The sequence below is a fragment of the Camellia sinensis genome, chromosome 12 (genome assembly GCF_055761805.1).
Source record: "Camellia sinensis isolate YWXY chromosome 12, ASM5576180v1, whole genome shotgun sequence".
Taxonomy (NCBI): Eukaryota; Viridiplantae; Streptophyta; class Magnoliopsida; order Ericales; family Theaceae; genus Camellia; species Camellia sinensis.
In genome coordinates, this window is record NC_138972.1 from 158,075,262 (window position 1) to 158,094,117 (window position 18,856).

At 37.2% G+C, this 18,856-nt stretch overlaps 2 protein-coding genes across 3 annotated transcripts; one reads left to right on the forward strand and one right to left on the reverse strand.

The window, feature by feature from the left end:
- Positions 1-1,969: 1,969 nt before the first annotated feature.
- Positions 1,970-7,460, forward strand: LOC114262878 (Acyl-CoA N-acyltransferases (NAT) superfamily protein). Of its 2 annotated transcripts, none has more exons than XM_028203297.2 (4): positions 1,970-2,516; positions 2,640-2,692; positions 3,029-3,208; positions 3,783-4,165. In XM_028203297.2, exons 1-4 carry the CDS (start codon positions 2,097-2,099, stop codon positions 4,003-4,005), a joined length of 876 nt encoding a protein of 291 aa, XP_028059098.2. In that variant the 5' UTR covers positions 1,970-2,096; the 3' UTR covers positions 4,006-4,165. The 2 variants fall into 2 exon arrangements, with proteins under 2 accessions (XP_028059098.2, XP_028059099.2); XM_028203298.2 differs by lacking the exon at positions 3,783-4,165 and adding an exon at positions 7,169-7,460 and having other exon boundaries at positions 1,982-2,516.
- Positions 7,461-7,880: 420 nt separating this feature from the next.
- Positions 7,881-17,760, reverse strand: LOC114262877 (putative receptor-like serine/threonine-protein kinase At5g57670). Its single transcript, XM_082897885.1, has 10 exons — positions 17,454-17,760; positions 10,840-10,958; positions 10,587-10,696; positions 10,382-10,503; positions 9,902-10,291; positions 9,514-9,768; positions 9,207-9,364; positions 8,909-9,112; positions 8,360-8,509; positions 7,881-8,263 (listed from the first exon to the last, which is right to left on the reverse strand). The coding sequence occupies exons 1-10, from the start codon at positions 17,587-17,589 to the stop codon at positions 8,114-8,116; spliced, it is 1,794 nt and encodes a 597-aa protein (XP_082754011.1). The 5' UTR covers positions 17,590-17,760; the 3' UTR covers positions 7,881-8,113.
- Between the last annotated feature and the right edge of the window lie 1,096 nt (positions 17,761-18,856).

An 18,856-nucleotide genomic window follows, 5' to 3' on the forward strand; every position in this document is an offset into this window, starting at 1 on the left:
ATATTAATAATTTTGAGACATCTCATCTTACAATTAAACTTATACACTCATTATATCATAAGTTACGATTTATAAGAGCATCCACAATTAAGCTTATACACTCATTACATCATGAGTTAGGATTTATGAGAGTATTCACTTCCATCATCATTCATCCATCTTTTCCAAATCTCATCTTCAAAACCTACCCACTTTTAAAATCTTAAATATCTTTTGGCGGTAATATTCCGGCAGAAATGGTGGCAACCATTTGATTATCTATATTTTTCCAGTAATGACAATGAGTAGAAATTTTTTCGACAACCACAACTCCACGAGGCGAGAGGAATACAACAATAAAAACTCAAGGGAGGTTTATAACTTTGATGGTATTCTTAGCTTAGAGGGAATTGGCATTGTAAGGGTAAGTTTATTGAAAAAAATGACAAAAATAATAAAAAAATTTCGTCATTTTTTTCGAGATTGAACTCCCGAATATATATGATCGAAATTTGGGAACACAGGCCCAAATATTTTTTTTGTTGTTTGGGAACAGGTAACCAAACATTCTTATTTATTCGGAAATAGATAACCAAACATTATTAATGAATTTTTTTCAAACTTTAAAATTACAAAACCCAGGTAAGATAAGGAAGAATAATTGAAACTATCAGAGAATTTAAAAAAACCTACTTGACAGATCACAAATCTAAACTTGTGGAGATCGCATAACTTACAGAAGGTTCTACATTTATTTTCTCAGGTTATGAACAAGTATATAGAGATGAAATAGTAATCACTTTCATGGATTTTGTTAGGGTTTTTGAGAAAGATGCTTTTTGGGGTGTGTGGGTGTGCATTCAATTGATTAGATGAAATGTTTTCACGAGGATAATTTTGGTATTATTTGGGGAGAGAAAATAAATTTTAAGGATTTTAGAATTTATAAGTGAGGATCCAAAGAAATAGAAGATTCAAAATAAGTGATGGGTGCTAATAGTTACACTCAATATAAATTATTAATATTTCTTAAATGTCATTTATAACCTAAAACCCATTTTAAACTTGCATAAAATGGCTTTTTTTATTTATTTTTATTTTTTATTTCTCAATTCCCGTTTTCCATCTAATTGGCTGAGGTGATTTTTTTTTGAACCCCCCAAAAAAGATGTTCTAAAATGTCATCACTGTATTTGGGGGCTTAGACTCCGGGATAGCTGATTGCTGGCTTGATTTAATTTAATTCATAGGAAATGACCCATAACCAAAATACTAATAGAGCTCAATCACACACTCTAAAAAGATTGAGTATCGATCAAAATACAGTGCAAGATATTCACACAGGTGATATGAATTGATGAGTGGGGATGGCTTTGGTCCTAGGTTGGAATATTGTCTAGGTGGGTTAAATTGAATTTCATTGGTGGTTTGCAGTTTTCAGTGGGTACACCCTAATATTGGTGTGTGGTGGTGAGCTGCGTTTGGTTTGCTTTGGATTGGTGGTTTCAAGTGGTAGTGGTGGTTTGGTTGGTTGGTGGCTGTAGTTCAGGTTTCAGAGGAGGGTGTGAAGGAGAGAAATATAGGAGAAATATCGTAGGTTTCTTATGAATCAACCCAAATGAAAACACTTTGTGGTCAGAGGCAAACATGGATTCACAACCACACATTCAAATCTTATCCTTTGTTCTGTTTTTTTTTCAACACCATTGTTCCACGTGAAAGAAAAAAATAAAATAAAATAAAATAAAATGAAGTAGTTAATAAATTTTAATTAAAAAACACAAAATTATATAAAATGATCCATCGAATACATAATGACAGAAATTACACTAATGTTGTGTTTGGTTGAGGAATTTGGGGAGGGATTTGGAAAGGGAAAGGGAAAAGGTGTGTGAAACTATGTGAAATGTAAGTATATTTTTTTCACATTTCACCTACCTTTTCTATTTTTCTTTCCAAATCCCTTCTCAAATCATTCAACCAAACACAGCATAAATATCCACTCGTGGGTGTAAGGTGTGTGGGTTAGAGAGAGATTGAAATCACATGCTATATATAATTAATTATATAAGTGCTTTCTCAGTCAAAAAAGGGGAGAGAGAGAGAGAGAGAGAGAAATGGCACAAATGCAAGCAAAGTACCTGAATATTGGGAAAGGAATATGCAGAGAAACATTATGGAGATACAAAGGAGGTACTACCAAACAACATGTTAATATTAATTTGAGTAGTGAATTTAGAATAAGTTGGAAATACCAAGTGAGGAGGATTAGGGAGGAGGAGAAGAATATAGAGTGCCCTACTGCTACTAGTTTTTCATCAAATTATTCATCCTTTTCAACTGAGGAATTAGCCAAAAAAATTGAGGTGGTGGAGGGAAAATATGGGGAATTAAGGTGTTTGGTGAGAGAGTATGGATGGAAAGTAAGAAGAATGGTTGAGGAAGAAAGTGAGATGAGGAAAGTTGCTCAAATTCAAGCTGAAGCATTTCATGTACCTGTGCTTCTCTTCAATGATCTCTTCTTCCAATTCTTTCAGGTTTTTCTCTAATTTTCTAAATTCTCACTCTCTCTATATAAAATTTTATCAAATTTCTGATAAACTATAGGCGTATATGCCTTTTGTGATATGTGACTAACTGTGTTGTTCATTTTGTCACAGGCAGAAGTCCTTTCAGGACTTCTTTACAGACTTCAAAACTCACCCCCAGATAGGTATATAGATGACCCTCTTCTCAAAGTTTTTTAATTTTTAATTTTTTTTTAACAGATGATTTTAAATATTGATCGATACGGATACACGTCACTTCTTTTGCCACCTACTAGTGGAATGAAATTTACACGCCTATCATAGGTTCATAGCCGATTTAATTCTCTTTGCGGCTGATATATTTTAGAATGGGTAAATTACACCACTTGTCTCTTTAATTTGAGCAAAATTTTAATTTGTGATTCTCGTAATTTTAATTTGAATAATTTAATCGTTACATTGCACTTTAAATAAGTTTAGTCAATTGGATCTGTTAGTAATTATCTCTGAATAATGAACAGGTATGCATGTTTGGTTGCTGAGCCAAACAGTAGTGATGATGATGATGAAGAAGAAGAAGAAGAGGTTGTGGGAGTTGTAGATGTGACAGTGTTGAGAGACGAAGCTGTTCTCCAACATCTCCCCACTCCTGCCAATGAATATCTTTACGTCTCTGGTATTGCTGTCTTAAGCAAATTCAGGTAACCCAAAAAAAATATATATATAAAAAAAAAAGGTTAAAAACTCACAATGTTTTGTAAAGTCGTGTTTTAATAATATGAAATTATTGTGTTATCTAAACATGACTGCAGCTGTGTTTTGAAAACATTGACTTAAAAAAAAAAAAAAAAAAAAAAAAACTTTAAAAATAAATTTTAGGATAAATTATACTTTTCACTTCTATAGTTAAACTTATATTTCACTTTGGTCTTTTATTGTTTCAATTTAAATAATTTAGTCTCTACACTTTTTAAGTTTAATTTTCATTTGGTTCTTCCGGTCAAAACTTCCTACCTTTACACCTAAAGAGATGGACAATTATTTCAAAATTGTTAATTTTAGCTTCTAAGAAAACAAAAAAACAAATTGAAACTCCAAGTATCAAATGAAATTTGAGTCAGACTAGTAAAAGGGTAATTTATCATAAATTTTATAATAAGTTGAGTTTGGCGAAAAAAAACTCCTAGTTATAATTGTTTGCAAAACAATTTTATTTTATTTTTTAATTTTATTTGTAAGAAGCAATAAGCAGAGAATTGCACTGACGAATAACAGGAGGAAAAAAGTAGGAACAGCATTGCTAAAAGCGTGTGAGAAGCTAAGTGGTGTATGGGATTATGAATATTTGGTGCTGAGGGCTTATGAAGATGATTTGGGGGCTTTGGAATTGTATAGAAATGCAGGCTACGTAATTGTCTCAGGTGATCCCCAATGGATCACCTCTTGGATTGGCAGACGACGTCGTGTTCTCATGATTAAACGCCCTTTATTAATATAAACTTAAATCTTTACTTATATTATATAATTTATACTCTTGAGTTGATGCAAATTGTCGCATTTTTATGATTTTTTTAAAATAACATTATGTAATTGTTTGTAACTTCTTGCATCATGTAAATACTCACTTAAATTCATATTAAAATTTATAACTTCTTTTAGTTTGAGTATTACACCATTCGCGTGGGCATATGTATAGGGGAATTTTTTTTAAAGTCTTGATATTAAAATTTTATTGTAAGTTTCTGAATAATTCTGTATATTCAATTGTGTATATTTACAAAGAGTTCTGCGGTATATATAGCTTAAACCTATGAATGAAAAAGGAAATACAAAAAAAAAAAAAAAAATTGCCTAATTCTTAATATACACAAGCATGCCATATATACAATATATATTTTCACACCCCCGCTCAAATTCAAGGTGTTTTAGCAGAAAACACTGAGAGTTTGCTAAGAAGAAACTGAAACTGAACTGTAGTGTGAGTCTTGGTGAAGAAGTCCGCAAGTTGCAAAGTCGAGGAGACAAAAGGAAGCAAGATAGAGCAAGACTGCAGATGTTGTCGGACAAAGTGACAATCAATCTCAATGTGTTTTGTTTGTTCAGAGAAGACAGTATTGTGGACAATCTGAATAGCATTGCGGTTGTCACAATAGAGGGAGGTCGGAGAAGACTGAAGTACACTTAAATCAAAGAGAAGACAACGAAACCAAACAAACTCAGCAGTAGCATGAGTCATAGCACGGTTCTCAGTTTCGGCAGTAGAGCGAGTACCAACAGTTTGTTTCTTGTTTTTTCAAGAAATTAAGGAATCGTCAAGAAACATACAAAAACTGGAGATGGACTTGCGATCATTAACATCACCAGCCCAATCAGAATCAGCATAGGCCACCAAGTTTAAAGAGGAAGTAGAGGACAACAACAAGCCTTGAAAGATGATACCCTGGAGATAGCGAAAAATGCGAACCAAAGGAGCCCAATGGGTAGATCGAGGAGTAGAAACGAACTGACTAACCACATGAACAACATAAGTAAGATCAGGGTGAGTGACAATCAAATAAATTAAACAACCCACCAGCTCGTGATAGATCGTGGGATCATCCAAGGGGACACCATCAGTAGAGTTGAGCTTCACATTAAGCTTAATAGGTGTATCAGAAACCTTAGTACCAGTAAGACCAGCATGGCGAATAGCTTCATTAGCACACTTGGCCTAAGACAAAAAATAGCCCTTTGGAGAAGAGGCAACCTTAATACTAAGAAAATACTGCAATAGACCCAGATCTTTCATTTTGAAGGCTGAATAAAGAAAAGAAACAATGGAGGCAGATGGGGATGGCTAGGAGGTAGACACTGAAGTTGACTAATCTGAGCATTCAAAGAAGCCAAGTCAGGATTAGAAGCTGGAGCAGATGCAGTAGAACCGATAGAAACCTGAAAAATACCCAAAGAAGAAGGCAAAACTGGGTCTAAGATTGCTGAGAAGACGAGCCAGACATGCTTCCCTTATTGGGACAATGATACTTCCAATGGCTTCTCTAATGACAGAAGACACATTTATCAAAAGCCAGAGACATTGTAATAACCAGAAAGTTCAAGGGTTCAAGTGTAATAATCCAAAATCAGAACCAGAAGGATCAAACTGTAATAAGCAAAAAAGTTATCCAACAAATCCATAAGTAAAATAATAACAAGGTGTGATCCAAATATACCACTCAGATTTTATTTTATTTTATTTTTTATTTTTTAACACCCACAAATATCAGAATTTGAATGACTCAGTAATATAAATAAGAGTTTGAGGAAGACCCAAGAGAGAGAGAGTATGAAGTCGAAGCCCAAGCCAAAGAGGGGTCAGACAGAGATTGCGATAGAGAGACACTTCACGACCACAGACCAGAGATAAAGGCTTCGCGAGATAGAGAAAGAGGTTTTGCGACCACAAACGTGATTCTGGAGAGATAGAGAAGTCGCGATTCTGATGGTGATGAACCAGACGAACTAGAGAAGGTTGATACGAACTAGACAAGTCATGAGTCAGGGTTGATGAGGGTCACGAACTGGAAGAACCAGAGATGGGTCAAGACAGATGACCCTTCAACCCACGAAGACGAACCACGATGGTGAAAATTGAAGCACCTAGGGTTTCGAATTGAGCTCTGATACCATGTAAGTTTTTGAATAATTATGTATATTCAATTGTGTATATTTACAAAGAGTTTAGCGGTATATATAGCTTAAACCTATGAACGAAAAAGGAAATACAAAGAAAAAGAAATTGCCTAATTCCTAATATACACAAGCATGCCATATATACAATATATATTCTCACATTTATAAGATAAAGAACATATAATATTTTCATAGTAGTTGGAGTTCCTTAATATTTTCATAGAGAAATTTCGCCTCGACATAGAGAAATTTCATTGATATGATGACAAATAAATTTTGAAATTCCTCTAATATAATCATAGAGAAATATCATCAAGAGACTTTAGCTAATAAAAAAAAAAATATTGGATCTCTCTTTCTACCCAAAGTTAGATAGGGATATTTCGCTAATTTTCCTCCCTATATATATATATATATATATATAAGGAAAATGCGTGAGAGCTCGAATGTGTAGAGCTCGAATGGCTCGAAAATATTATCTTACCGGTAAGAGAATCAAAAAACACTCTAAAACGACGTCGTTTTGGGATTTTGAGCCATTCGAGCCATTTGATTTTTGAGCTACGTAGCAGTGCCGTATATATAATTATTTATCCAAATGCACAAATTATTTTGGCTACTAATCATTGCTTTGGTAAAAATCATTGTTTAACCCTTAAGAGTTTTGTGTCAATCCTTCAAATTTTAATTTTGTTAGTTCCATCTTTCAAAATTCTAATTTGAATCAATTTTGTCTAATTTTAAATAGACTATTAACAAAATGATAATAAAATGTGTATTTCATGTCACTTTAGTCCCTAAAGTGAAGCGAAACAAAAGTGACCCTAAGATATCTGCAAAAGGAAATTAATATTTGCAATTCTAGTTGGTGGATTTTAAAAAGCCAAAGCAAAGCAAATAAGAAACAAACAATAGAAGGCAAGTTTTTATATATCAAGCTTCTCAGATTATATTTATTTTGTTTCATTTAGCCCCCTTTTGCTTGATCTCAGTGTCTTCAACAACGAGGCTGCCCTTTGAGATGCTGGCCTTCAACCTTGAAAATCATACCACTGCATGTTATCAATTTTTAAGGTCTGAATTCTTTAAATTCTCAGCCAACTTCTGATGAACCTCTTCATGTCCAGTGGACTCTTTTTGGCAAGAAAATAGTCTCATTGTAACTTAAATTGCCATTCTTTTTAAACATTATACATGGTAATTAAGGAGACAATCAGATATCACATGTTGCGTGGTTACAATGTTTTAATAAGAGGCTGCTCATCAACATATTATCATTTGAAATATTACAGTCGAGTCATTTATAACAATTTAAATTTGATTGGAACACCTCTGTTTTTAAACAGGGGAAATAATAAGCTTGAACTCACCATGCACCTTCTCAATTTTTTCTTGAAAAAATTATTTCAGATTTGAGTTATTAGGGCATGTTTGATTGATAGGATTAGAGCATGAGATTGAGATTATTAATCCGTGGATCCAATAATCCTATGTTTGTTTTGAATTTTTTTTTTCAGGATTATTAATCCAATGGATAATTAATCCAACAAATTTGTGGGATTATTAGTAATCGGGTAGGAGTGGGATTATTAGTAATGGGGTAGGAGTGGGATTAAAATAAAAAGACTATTCCACCTTTATATGTTTTCTTATCCAATGCAATTCAAACAGTGGATAAAGAGATAATTTATCCGATTAATCCAATTGAATAGTGAACACCACACTAATTTAATGAGATTATTAATACCTTTACTATTAGTCTTGTGAATCAAACATAGCCTTAGAGGGGTATGTATGTCACTGGAGTGAAACAAGCTGTTGCTACGGAATTACATTGTCTTAACCAAAATCTACATTCCATTCCATCACAAGAAACCTGTAACAACAAAACAGCAAAACAGGAAAAAAATAATATGAGAAAATGGCCTCGATACACATTATATGTCTTCCAGAAGAATATCTGATGGACGCTCATATCCGAAATCCATGGAGTAATCATCCATCTCCATCTCCTCATCTGTAAACTTTGTCATCCTCCAACTCTCTACCACCTCCGAATCATTTCCGTATGTTAGAAGTTCTAATACCTGCATTCAAAAGGACCACATTTATTAAACATAACATCTATGCCAATGTACACATACTGTATCCATATTCATTGAGACACAGAGTTTTTTTTATACCTCACTCATTGATGGACGCCATATTGAGGATCGTCTCACACAATAAGAAGCAGTGAGCACTAATCTTTGCATTTGATCCAAGTCATATTTATCTTCCAATTTCGGATCAACTAATTCAGTGATGCTTCCTGATTCCATAAGCGGCTTTGCCTACATATTAAAGTCATTCAAATTCAGTAAAATATTTTTTGAATTCAGAGTAATTTGAAAAATAATAGATTCCTTTTAGAAACAATTTCAGTGCATATTGATTTCTACTTAAGCTTTCAGTTTAAACTTCCCCGTTAAACTTGTGTTTGATCACTGTGGATCATGTTCCAATTCGATAATTTGAAAGCAATTCATCCACATTGTTCCATCACTTACTTCTTGCAACATTTGCAATCAAAGAAAACAAATGTTTAAACACTTATTTGTTGTCACATGCACTGGGTTGCATAAAAAATTTATGTGTTGTCTATCATATTTTTAATTTTTTTTTGAAGTGGGTTAGAATACATTCTTGTTTAAGTTGCTATAATTAGATTACAGGGGAGGCAGTCTCCTTACCCACAAGAGAAGGTTTTCTACTGGCCTACGGCCAGTAATGATCTCCAAAAGAAGAACTCCGAATGCAAAAACATCGGTTTTCTCATCCACAATTCCATGCATGAAGTACTCTGGTGCTAAGTAACCAAACGTTCCCACTATCGGAATCACAGCATGGTGAGTCCATTTATTAGGAAGCCATTTTGCGAGTCCGAAGTCTGAAATCTGCATTACAATGAAAATCGAGGTAAATTCTAATACATCAGGTTCTTTTTCATGAAAAAAAAAGAAAAATTGCGGGATGTTGTCTGTTGTTCACCTGTGGTTCGTAATCTGGCCCAAGAAGCACATTGGAGGCCTTTATGTCGCGATGTATGATTCGGTGCTTGCAACATTTATGAAGATAATGCAGACCCCTTGCAATCCCCAGTGCAATTTTATATCTATCTGGCCACTCGAGTAACTTGTCTTCTTTTCCTGCGAAAAACAAAATTGTACAAGTCTTTTGGTATCACATACATAAGCTTTCAGTAGCATGCAGACCCATCTAATTGGATTTTTTTTTTTTTTGGGGGGGGGGGGGGGGGGGGGCGGGCGGTGTTGGGGGGGTGTATGTGTTCACTTACCATGCAATGCAGATGCTAAAGTTCCATTGGGAGACAAGTTGAAGATGAGATGGAGTCCATTTTCAATGCAGCAGCCAACTAAGATTGCAGTATTGGGATGGTTTACATGTCCTATTATCCCCAACTCTAGAAGGAACTCTTTTTCCTTGTTTTCATCTGTGTTGTCCTTTGCCAACCTCTTAACTGCTATGGCACGTCCATCATCAAGATCTCCACGATACACCTCTGAGTATCCTCCTCTCCCCACCATATTATCTGCAATGATGCAAGCAATCGCATGAATTTTTGAAATTTTGTTAATCACCCTTTAAAATTTTTATTACGAAGAAAGAAAAAAAGCGATTGGTAATGAAGTATTCGAATGACAAAAGTTGCACAGTATTCATACCCGGGTGGAAATTTTTTGTGGCTTTCGCAATCTCTTTGTAGCTAAAGCACCTTAGCGAAGGTTGCTGCTTTTCGTTGTCAGATAAGACGTCATTTCTTTTTCTTGCATTGAAATCAAATGATGATCGTAGGAAAGAGGAAACACGCTTAAAAGGCGATGGTGGCTTTGGAAAATTGGATTCCCTTTTTAACTCAAGAGACAGAGGAGGGGACTCTGTTATGCTTGAATCCCCAAAACTAGAGCTATCTTCTCCAGTGCTATTTGATTCTCCTTTACATACATCTAGCACTGTTCTTGGTGAAAACATTTGTTCTCTCTTTGTTTTTGTGACCGAGGACTTGTCCATACGATCATTTTTGTTTGACCACTTTGAAATCATTTGACAATGCTCTGCTACATTAGAACTGATTATTAGAGCACATCCAATTTAAAATAATATAAAAATTGCATCGAAATTTCAAGTTTTTGAAATGAACTAACCTTCAATGTGCAGAGTATTTAAATCTGAATTTTGTTGTGGTACGACACATTTCCCAACTGAGACCACTGAACATACTTCCGGGGCATGCTCAAAGCAGTACCTTGTGATTTCGTGTGAAATTCTAATGGCAAAACACGAATAAACTATTTAAAACATATTCTATTAAACCAAAGTATATGAATTGAACTTGATCAGAATCTATACCTGTTTCTTGAGTGACCAAGAACAAGAAAATCTGCATTTATGCATTTCGCTTCGTCAATTAGACCTCTTGCAACACTAGTGTTGAACCCAACTCTAGCCTCCAGATTCACCTGAAATTTTTAGGCTCTTAAGCATATATATGGAAATTGCCAATTTTGGAGCACTTAGTATTTACTTGCTCATAAATATTGCAGAAATGATATAACTTGTACTACTTAATGGTCTGAAACTGAAAGAGGATAGATATATGTACCTGCTTAGAGTGACAGATTGTGGCAAATTCAGCCATCACAGATATGACGTATGCTTTTGTATGAACAGCATGTGTTTGAAATTTTGCAACTGACTCGCGTTTCTTCCTATGATGTTCTACTGTTCTACCAAATAAACACGTGAGACTGTGTCGGCTAAAGAAACTTGTACTAATAAATTGCAATATCTAAATTCATACAAACTACAATATAGTATTTGTAGTTAGCATTTTACTGTTCACTTACTTATCCTTTGATTTGTTTATGAATAAATGTATATGCATCGTCAATGTGTGTTTTATATTAGATGTATTTTACGAAATATATACAAGGTGTAAATATACGATGCACGTTACAACCTATTAAAAAACTATGAAATAATAATTGGAGAAAGTGAGAGAAGATAGAGATGAGCGAATAGAGAGAGAGAGAGAGAGAGGCACAATTGTTTCTATGAATTGTACATGTCTATTACACAAAGAAGGCACTCTATTTATAGAGGATGCCTTGGATGCCTATGAACAATAACATAATGCTACACTAACATAATGCACTAACATAATGCTACACTAACATAATGCACTAACATAATGCTACACTAACATGATAATGCTACACTAACATAATGCACTAACATAATGCTACACTAACATGATAATGCACTACATAATGATACACTAATATACACTAACATCCCCCCGCAAACTCAAGGAGGGGAAGCATCAACCAAGTTGAGTTTGGAAACAAGATCATTGAAGCGGCCAGGAGGATGAGCCTTAGTGAAGATATCAGCGGGTTGATCGACGGAAGCGATAGGGAGAAGACGAACAGTACCACAGGTAACATGCTGGCGAATGAAATGACAATCAATCTCAATATGTTTGGTGCGATCATGAAAAACATCATTGTGAGCAATCTGAATGGCACTCTGATTGTCACAATAGAGAGGGGTAGGATCAGAAGAAGAAACACCCATATCAGCAAGGAGCCAGCGAAGCCAGAGAAGTTCCTGAGTAGTATCAGCAAGAGCTCGGTATTCAGCTTCGGTGCTAGAGCGGGCAGTGAGGGATTGTTTTTTGCTACGCCAAGCAAGAAGAGAGTCCCCTAAGAAGAAGCAGAATCCCGTGGTGGAGCGTCGATCCGTAGGATCCCCAGCCCAATCAGCATCGGAAAAGGCACGTAGTTCAAGAGAGGAGGAAGCAGAGAAGTGAAGACCATGGAACAGAGTGCCTTTGAGGTAGCGAAGGATGCGGAGTAGAGCAGTATAGTGGGGAGTGCGAGGAGCCGACATGTACTGACTGACAATGTGAACAGCATAGGCAATGTCAGGACGAGTTACTGTGAGATAGACAAGGCTGCCGACGAGTTGGCGATAAAGAGTAGCATCAGAGAGAAGAGTCCCATCGAGAGGAGTGAGACGAATCTGAGGATCAACTGGAGTAGAGGTAGTTTTGCAATCAGTCAGACCAGCACGAGCCAGAAGATCGGATGCATATTTGGCCTGGGACAAATAGGAACCAGTAGAATCATGAGAGACTTCAAGGCCTAAGAAGTAGTTAAGAGTACCAAGGTCCTTCATCTCAAACTGGTGGTGGAGAAACTGTTTGAGGTGGAGAATACCAGCTTCATCATTACCAGTGATAATCATATCATCCACATACAGAAGAAGAAGAGTGGTACCATGAGAAGTAGTCCGGATAAAAAGAGCAGAGTCATAGGAGCTAGAGGTGAACCCAAAATCATGAATGGTAGAACTGAACGTAGCAAACCAAGCACGAGGTGCTTGCTTGAGGCCATAGAGAGCACGCTGTAGTTTGCAAACCTGATGAGGGGGAAAAGTGGACCCAGGTGGAGGTTGCATGTAGACCTCCTCAATAAGATGACCATTGAGGAAAGCATTTTTGACATCCATCTGAAAGAGCCCCCAGTGGCGAGCAGCGGCAACAGCAAGTAAACTGCGAACAGAGGTTAGCCGAGCAACAGGAGAGAATGTCTCCTCATAATCAATACCATATTCCTGGTTGAAACCCTTGGCAACAAGACGAGCTTTGTAGCGTTCAATAGAGCCATCAGAATGTGTTTTGATTTTGTAAACCCATTTGCAGCCAATGGCAGTCTTGCCAGGAGGAAGATCAACAAGATCCCAAGTATGAGCTTTGTCCAAGGCCTGTAGTTTATCGGTCATAGCTTGCTGCCAAAGAGGATTAGTACAAGCCTCACGATAGGAGGTAGGTTCATAAGTAGAGAAGGCAGCAGATCCAACAATATAATCACGAAGATGGATAGGAGGTTGAGTGACCCGGCGTGGTCGACCCGTAGGAGGATCGGTGGGAGGAAGAACCGGTGGAGAAGGAGGTGTGGCAATAAGAGGTAGACCTTCAGGGAGAGCAGGCTGGACAGGATCAGGAGTGAGCAAGGGCGTCTCGATGGAGGAGGAACCTGTATCAAAATCAGCAGAGAAAAGATCGACAGAAGGATTAGTAAACAGGACAGTAGTGGAGAGTGCGGGTAAGTGAAAAGAGGATAGCGAGGAAAACATTTGGTGCTCCCAGAAAACGACATGGCGGGAGATACGAAGACGTTTAGAGAGAGGATCCCAACAGCGAAAGCCTTTATGTTCAATTCCATACCCAAGAAAGCAACAAAGACGAGAACGAGGTTCAAGCTTGGTGTGTTCATGGGATTGAAGTAGAACAAAGCAGGCAGAGCCAAAAACCCGGAGATTAGCGTAAGGAGGGGGAGTGCCATGCAGACGTTCAAAGGGAGTTTGATTATGGATGACAGGAGAAGGAGCACAGTTGATAGTGTAAACAGCAGTGAGGGCAGCTTCCCCCCAAAAGTTTTCAGGGCAGGAAGAAGAGAGAAGAAGGGCGCGAGTAGTGTCAAGAATATGCCTATGTTTCCGTTCAGCACGGCCATTTTGCTGGGACGTGCCAGCACAAGAACGATGAGGCAGTGTACCATGATGCTGAAGAAAGGAAAGGAAATCAGAATCCCGATATTCCATAGCATTGTCAGAGCGAAAAATTTTGATGGTTTTGGAAAATTGGGTGTGGACCATTTGGGCAAATCTATAATAAATGTGTTTAAGTTCAGACCTAGTTTTCATGAGAAAAAGCCAAGTAAACCGGGAAAAATCATCAATAAAGACAACAAAATAGCGGGATCCCCCCATAGTAGTAGTAGGGGAGGGCCCCCAAATATCGGAATGGATAAGATCAAAAGGTGCAAGGGAAACTGAAGTACTTTTATTAAATGATAAAGCAGGTTGTTTGGCAAGTTGACAGGGGATACAATCGAAATTATCCGGAATTACATGACCCAACTGTCCACTAGAAACCAAAGACCGTAAGCGATTAACAGAAATATGCCCTAAACGATAATGCCAAAGATGAAAGGGAGATAATGAGGAAGTAGATGTAGGAGCAGCAATCGGAGGAGAGGCAGGAACATGAAGGTGAATGAGTTCATAGAGACGTCCATGCTTACGGCCGATCCCAATAGTCTGCCCCGTCTGAGGGTCCTGTACCAAACAATCAGTAGCAGAAAATGTGACAGTTAGACCAAGTTCACATAATTGACCAATGGAAATAAGGTTTAAGGTAAGAGCAGGGATATGATAAACTTGAGGGATAGATAAAGAAGAGGTGGAAACAGTACCAACATGACGGACAGACATGAGGGAACCATCAGCAGTATGTATTGAGGGAATATGAGGAGATGAAGAGAAGGAAGAAAAGATAGTAGAACTGGAGGTCATATGATTACAACAAGCAGAGTCAAAATACCAAGAAGAGTTACCTGGGATTACAGACAAAGCAGTAGGAGGAGGTGTACCAGATGGGGAGAGAAGTTGTTTGAGCATGGCCTCTACATCCGTTGGAGAAAAGCGAGGGGTAGACGGAGCAGACGACTCAGAGAACCCCGCAGAGGTGACAGCATCAGTGTGGGGAGAATGATTCCCGGAAGCAGCAGCAGCAGTGGGATGAGGCTGATTCCTAGAAGCAGTAGTAGCAGTGTGATGAGACTGATTCCCGGAACGATGAAAGCTTCCCCGGGCAGAGCCACCGCGAGAGGAGTGGCTATTGGACGATGATCGGGATGGATTGCGAAAACAATCCTGTTGCAGATGACCAGGACCAAGTTTGTTGCAGTAGCGGCAGGATCTGACGGGGCAATTGACCAGGAGATGGGTTGAAGGAAGACCCCGATTCTGACAATAGAGGCAAGCAGTGGTCCGTTGGGTAAATGATGGCCGGTACGGAGGAGTGGCCAGAACAGAGTCCACATGATGAGTTTGAAGAGTACCGAGACGCGTCTCCTCTGATAGCAACTCAGAAATTGCTTGTTCAAGAGTGGGCAATGGATGGCGATGAAGCAGAGAGGCACGTACGGGCTCAAAGGAGGAAGTAAGAGCCATAAGAAAATGCACCAACCTTTGCTGGTTGCGATAGATAGTAAATAAAACAGCATCTTCAGGGGTATGCCAAGTTGGTTCTGAAAGAGCAAGCTGATCCCAAACAGAGTACATTTGAGAAAGGAAGTCATTAATGGACTGAGTGGATTCTTGGCGCATGCGATGAAGTTGGTTCTGAAGTTGATATTGGTGGGCAAGACCAGTAGTCTGGTATCGTTCTTTCAAGAAATCCCAGATGTCTTTTGCAGGAGTAGTTACAGAGTCAAGCTGAAAGCGACCAAACTGAAGACTGATAGATGTAACAGAGGTATTACGAAACCAGGTAATGATTTGGTAATTCTTACTGTCCCATTCCTCAAGTCGGTCTTCAAATGTAGCAGTAGGAACAGTGGTTTCATTAGTGTCACTGTCTTTCACCGGTTTAGTCACATCCCCGGTAACAATTCGCCAGAGCTTCTTCCCTTTTAGGAAGGAGGACATGGCTTGGGCCCACAGAACATAGTTTGAACCATTCAAAATAACGGAAATAGGATGGGAGGCATCATGACGATCCATAATACTAGTTGAATAGGGTTTAAAGTAATATGATAGACCTGTAGGAGCAAAATTAGGTAAAACAGAGTGTACCAGTGAGTCCGGAAGGTCGAAAATAGCCAGGAAAGGTATGCTGGACAGAGATGATGTCAGCAAATATGTCAGCGGCGCACGTTAGTAGAGTGCAGGAAGGAACACGTTAGCAGGAAGCGGCGGTGCACGGTAGCGGCAGGCGCAGACGCGGTGCACGGTAGCGGATTCGGCGCACGCGGGTGCACAGTAGTGAAACGGCGCACGAGAGGCGCACAGTAGCAGGCGCGGCGTACGGGAGAGGCAGGGCTGACGTCAGCCGCGGGTCGTGTGGGCGCGTGTAGGCACGTGTCGGAAGGGAGAAACAACGGATGGCGCGTGCGGGCGCGTGTGAGAGTGGTGGCGGAAATGATGACGCGCAGTGGACACTGGCGGCGCGTGTGGGCGCGTGAAAGGTTTTTTGAGGCCGGGCTTGGTGCCGTTGGAATCGTGAGGAAATTCCGAGTGGTTTGATGTAGTGCCGCTGTGGATGGGACTAAACACCAAAATCGCAAATTGCCAGAAATGTAACACTGTGCTCTGATACCATGAAATAATAATTGGAGAAAGTGAGAGAAGATAGAGATGAGCGAATAGAGAGAGAGAGAGAGAGAGGCACAATTGTTTCTATGAATTGTACATGTCTATTACACAAAGAAGGCACTCTATTTATAGAGGATGCCTTGGATGCCTATGAACAATAACATAATGCTACACTAACATAATGCACTAACATAATGCTACACTAACATAATGCACTAACATAATGCTACACTAACATGATAATGCTACACTAACATAATGCACTAACATAATGCTACACTAACATGATAATGCACTACATAATGATACACTAATATACACTAACAAACTATATTATGTTTTTTATATGAGAAGGGATCTTCTTCTTCTTCTTTTTTTAAAGATAAATATCTACTTGTCTAATATTATATATCTTATGCTATTGATTTACATGGGCAAAGTTAAAGGACTTTATTATTTGAGACTGTAAAAGTTGTAAATTAAAAATTAAAATATCAATAATGGTGATTTAAAGCATTAAAAAAAATATTTTATATTCTGAAGAAAAATTTGATTCAAGAATATGATGATCTACTGAAATACTACATCTTTGGTTAAACTTATTTTTATCTCCACTTTGCATTTTATATGTATTTAAGTGTTGATGCATGTATACCTTGCATTCTAGAACCTTGCTTATGTAATGATTAATTGTAGATTGTTTAATTTTTTATTCTTGCAAGATAATTATGGTTTTTATAATTATAGTATTGTCTACTTTTTTTTTTTTTTTTTTTTTTTTTAAAAATAAAATTTACGATACACAAAACAATAAATATGGGTGTACCCAATTTGACAACATTGACTACAATTAATGCACTTGGAGTTGGAATATCCATAAAGAAACTTAGATAATGTCAAACATTACTGTCAAATAACTCTCACACGAAACATCTTTTTCCATAAAAGAGAAAGACAAAATGAGAGGAAGTATATAATTTGACCCAAAATGGTCTTAATTAATATGATGAATGAAATGACAAATTAAGATTAGGTAGAAGAGAAGATACTAACCAAGAACATGTAAGGCAACCAGAGTGTCATTTGGATGAGCTACAATCCTGATTGCCCATGCCACAAGCTCTTTGCTATCATCTGGGTTTAAAGATATGCCTACCAGTATTTTAGCAGGAGGAGGTGAAACACTCATTTCTGCTTCTATATGATTCTGCTGGAAGAATCAAGATTAATTAGTAGAATTTGACGACCTAAAACATAAAAAAAAATATACACAAAATGGTTTGTTTCCTTATTCTGATCCTACTCAGCAGTGGAAGCATAGAAACTCTAGCTTAAGATTAATATGTATTATACGAGCAACAACATGATTTAAAGGTCCAGTGGGGAACTGAGGCCACCTTGGTTCTCATTCATATATTCTTGTTTAGGAAGCGTAAGCGCTTCTATGCAAATAATGTTAAGAACAATAACAAATTTACCAACAAATATACCAATTAGACAAAAATGAAATATGGGTTTCACATCAAATGGTGGAACCCACATACATGTATCGTATCTTAGTTGATATGCTTGTTGGCATATTATGAAAGGGAAAGGAAGGCTTTTCTTGTTGCAAGTGAATTAGTGATTAGTTTCTCTCTGTCTCTTGAGAGTTCTGTGCTTTTGGAGTGCAATTAATGCTATGGTTGGGGTGCTTTGGGGTGTAAGCAAAGGTGGTGAACGTGTATTTGATTTGTCTTGTAGACTAAGCCAAAACAGAGACTCCATTTGTCTGCTTATTATAAAAGGTAATTCATGTTGTTTGGGTTTGGTAGGAGGGGCTATTTGCTACTCAAGAAGTGTCCTAACCTTTTAATCATTGAATGAAACGTTGATAATACAATTTTGCAATGTTGGGATGAGAGAGAGAAGAGAGAGAGAATTTGTCCATATAGTAATTGCTTGATCACATAGTCACATTAACCATTTATACAAGCATGGCAAATTTTATCTTATGGACGTTGCAAATTACTAATGGGTCATGTGGCGGCACTTATATCCTATTAGGGATTTTAGGAATTAAATTTTTTTGTCTGAAAAAAAAAAAATTATTACAAAAAAAATAGGAGATCAATTATAGTTGCCCCAAAAGTCCATTATAAAAAAGTGTACAGAAATAAATAAATAAAAAATAACAACAAAAAAGTTTTAAAGATTTAAATTTCAAGAAGCAAAATTTTCGCCTAAAAAAGCATAATAATTCAATGCTAAATGTCTAATTTCATTGCTCAAAACATAAAAATTTGATAATTAAGATATTTCGTACATAAAAAGTGATTGTTCTTAAATTTTTGTCAATAAACCATGATTTGTTGTAGTGTGTTATTATCAAAGTTTAGTTGCAAAGATTAACCCATTACTCACCTATATAAGAAATTATTTACAAGCATGAAAAAATTTATATCAAAACAATCCTA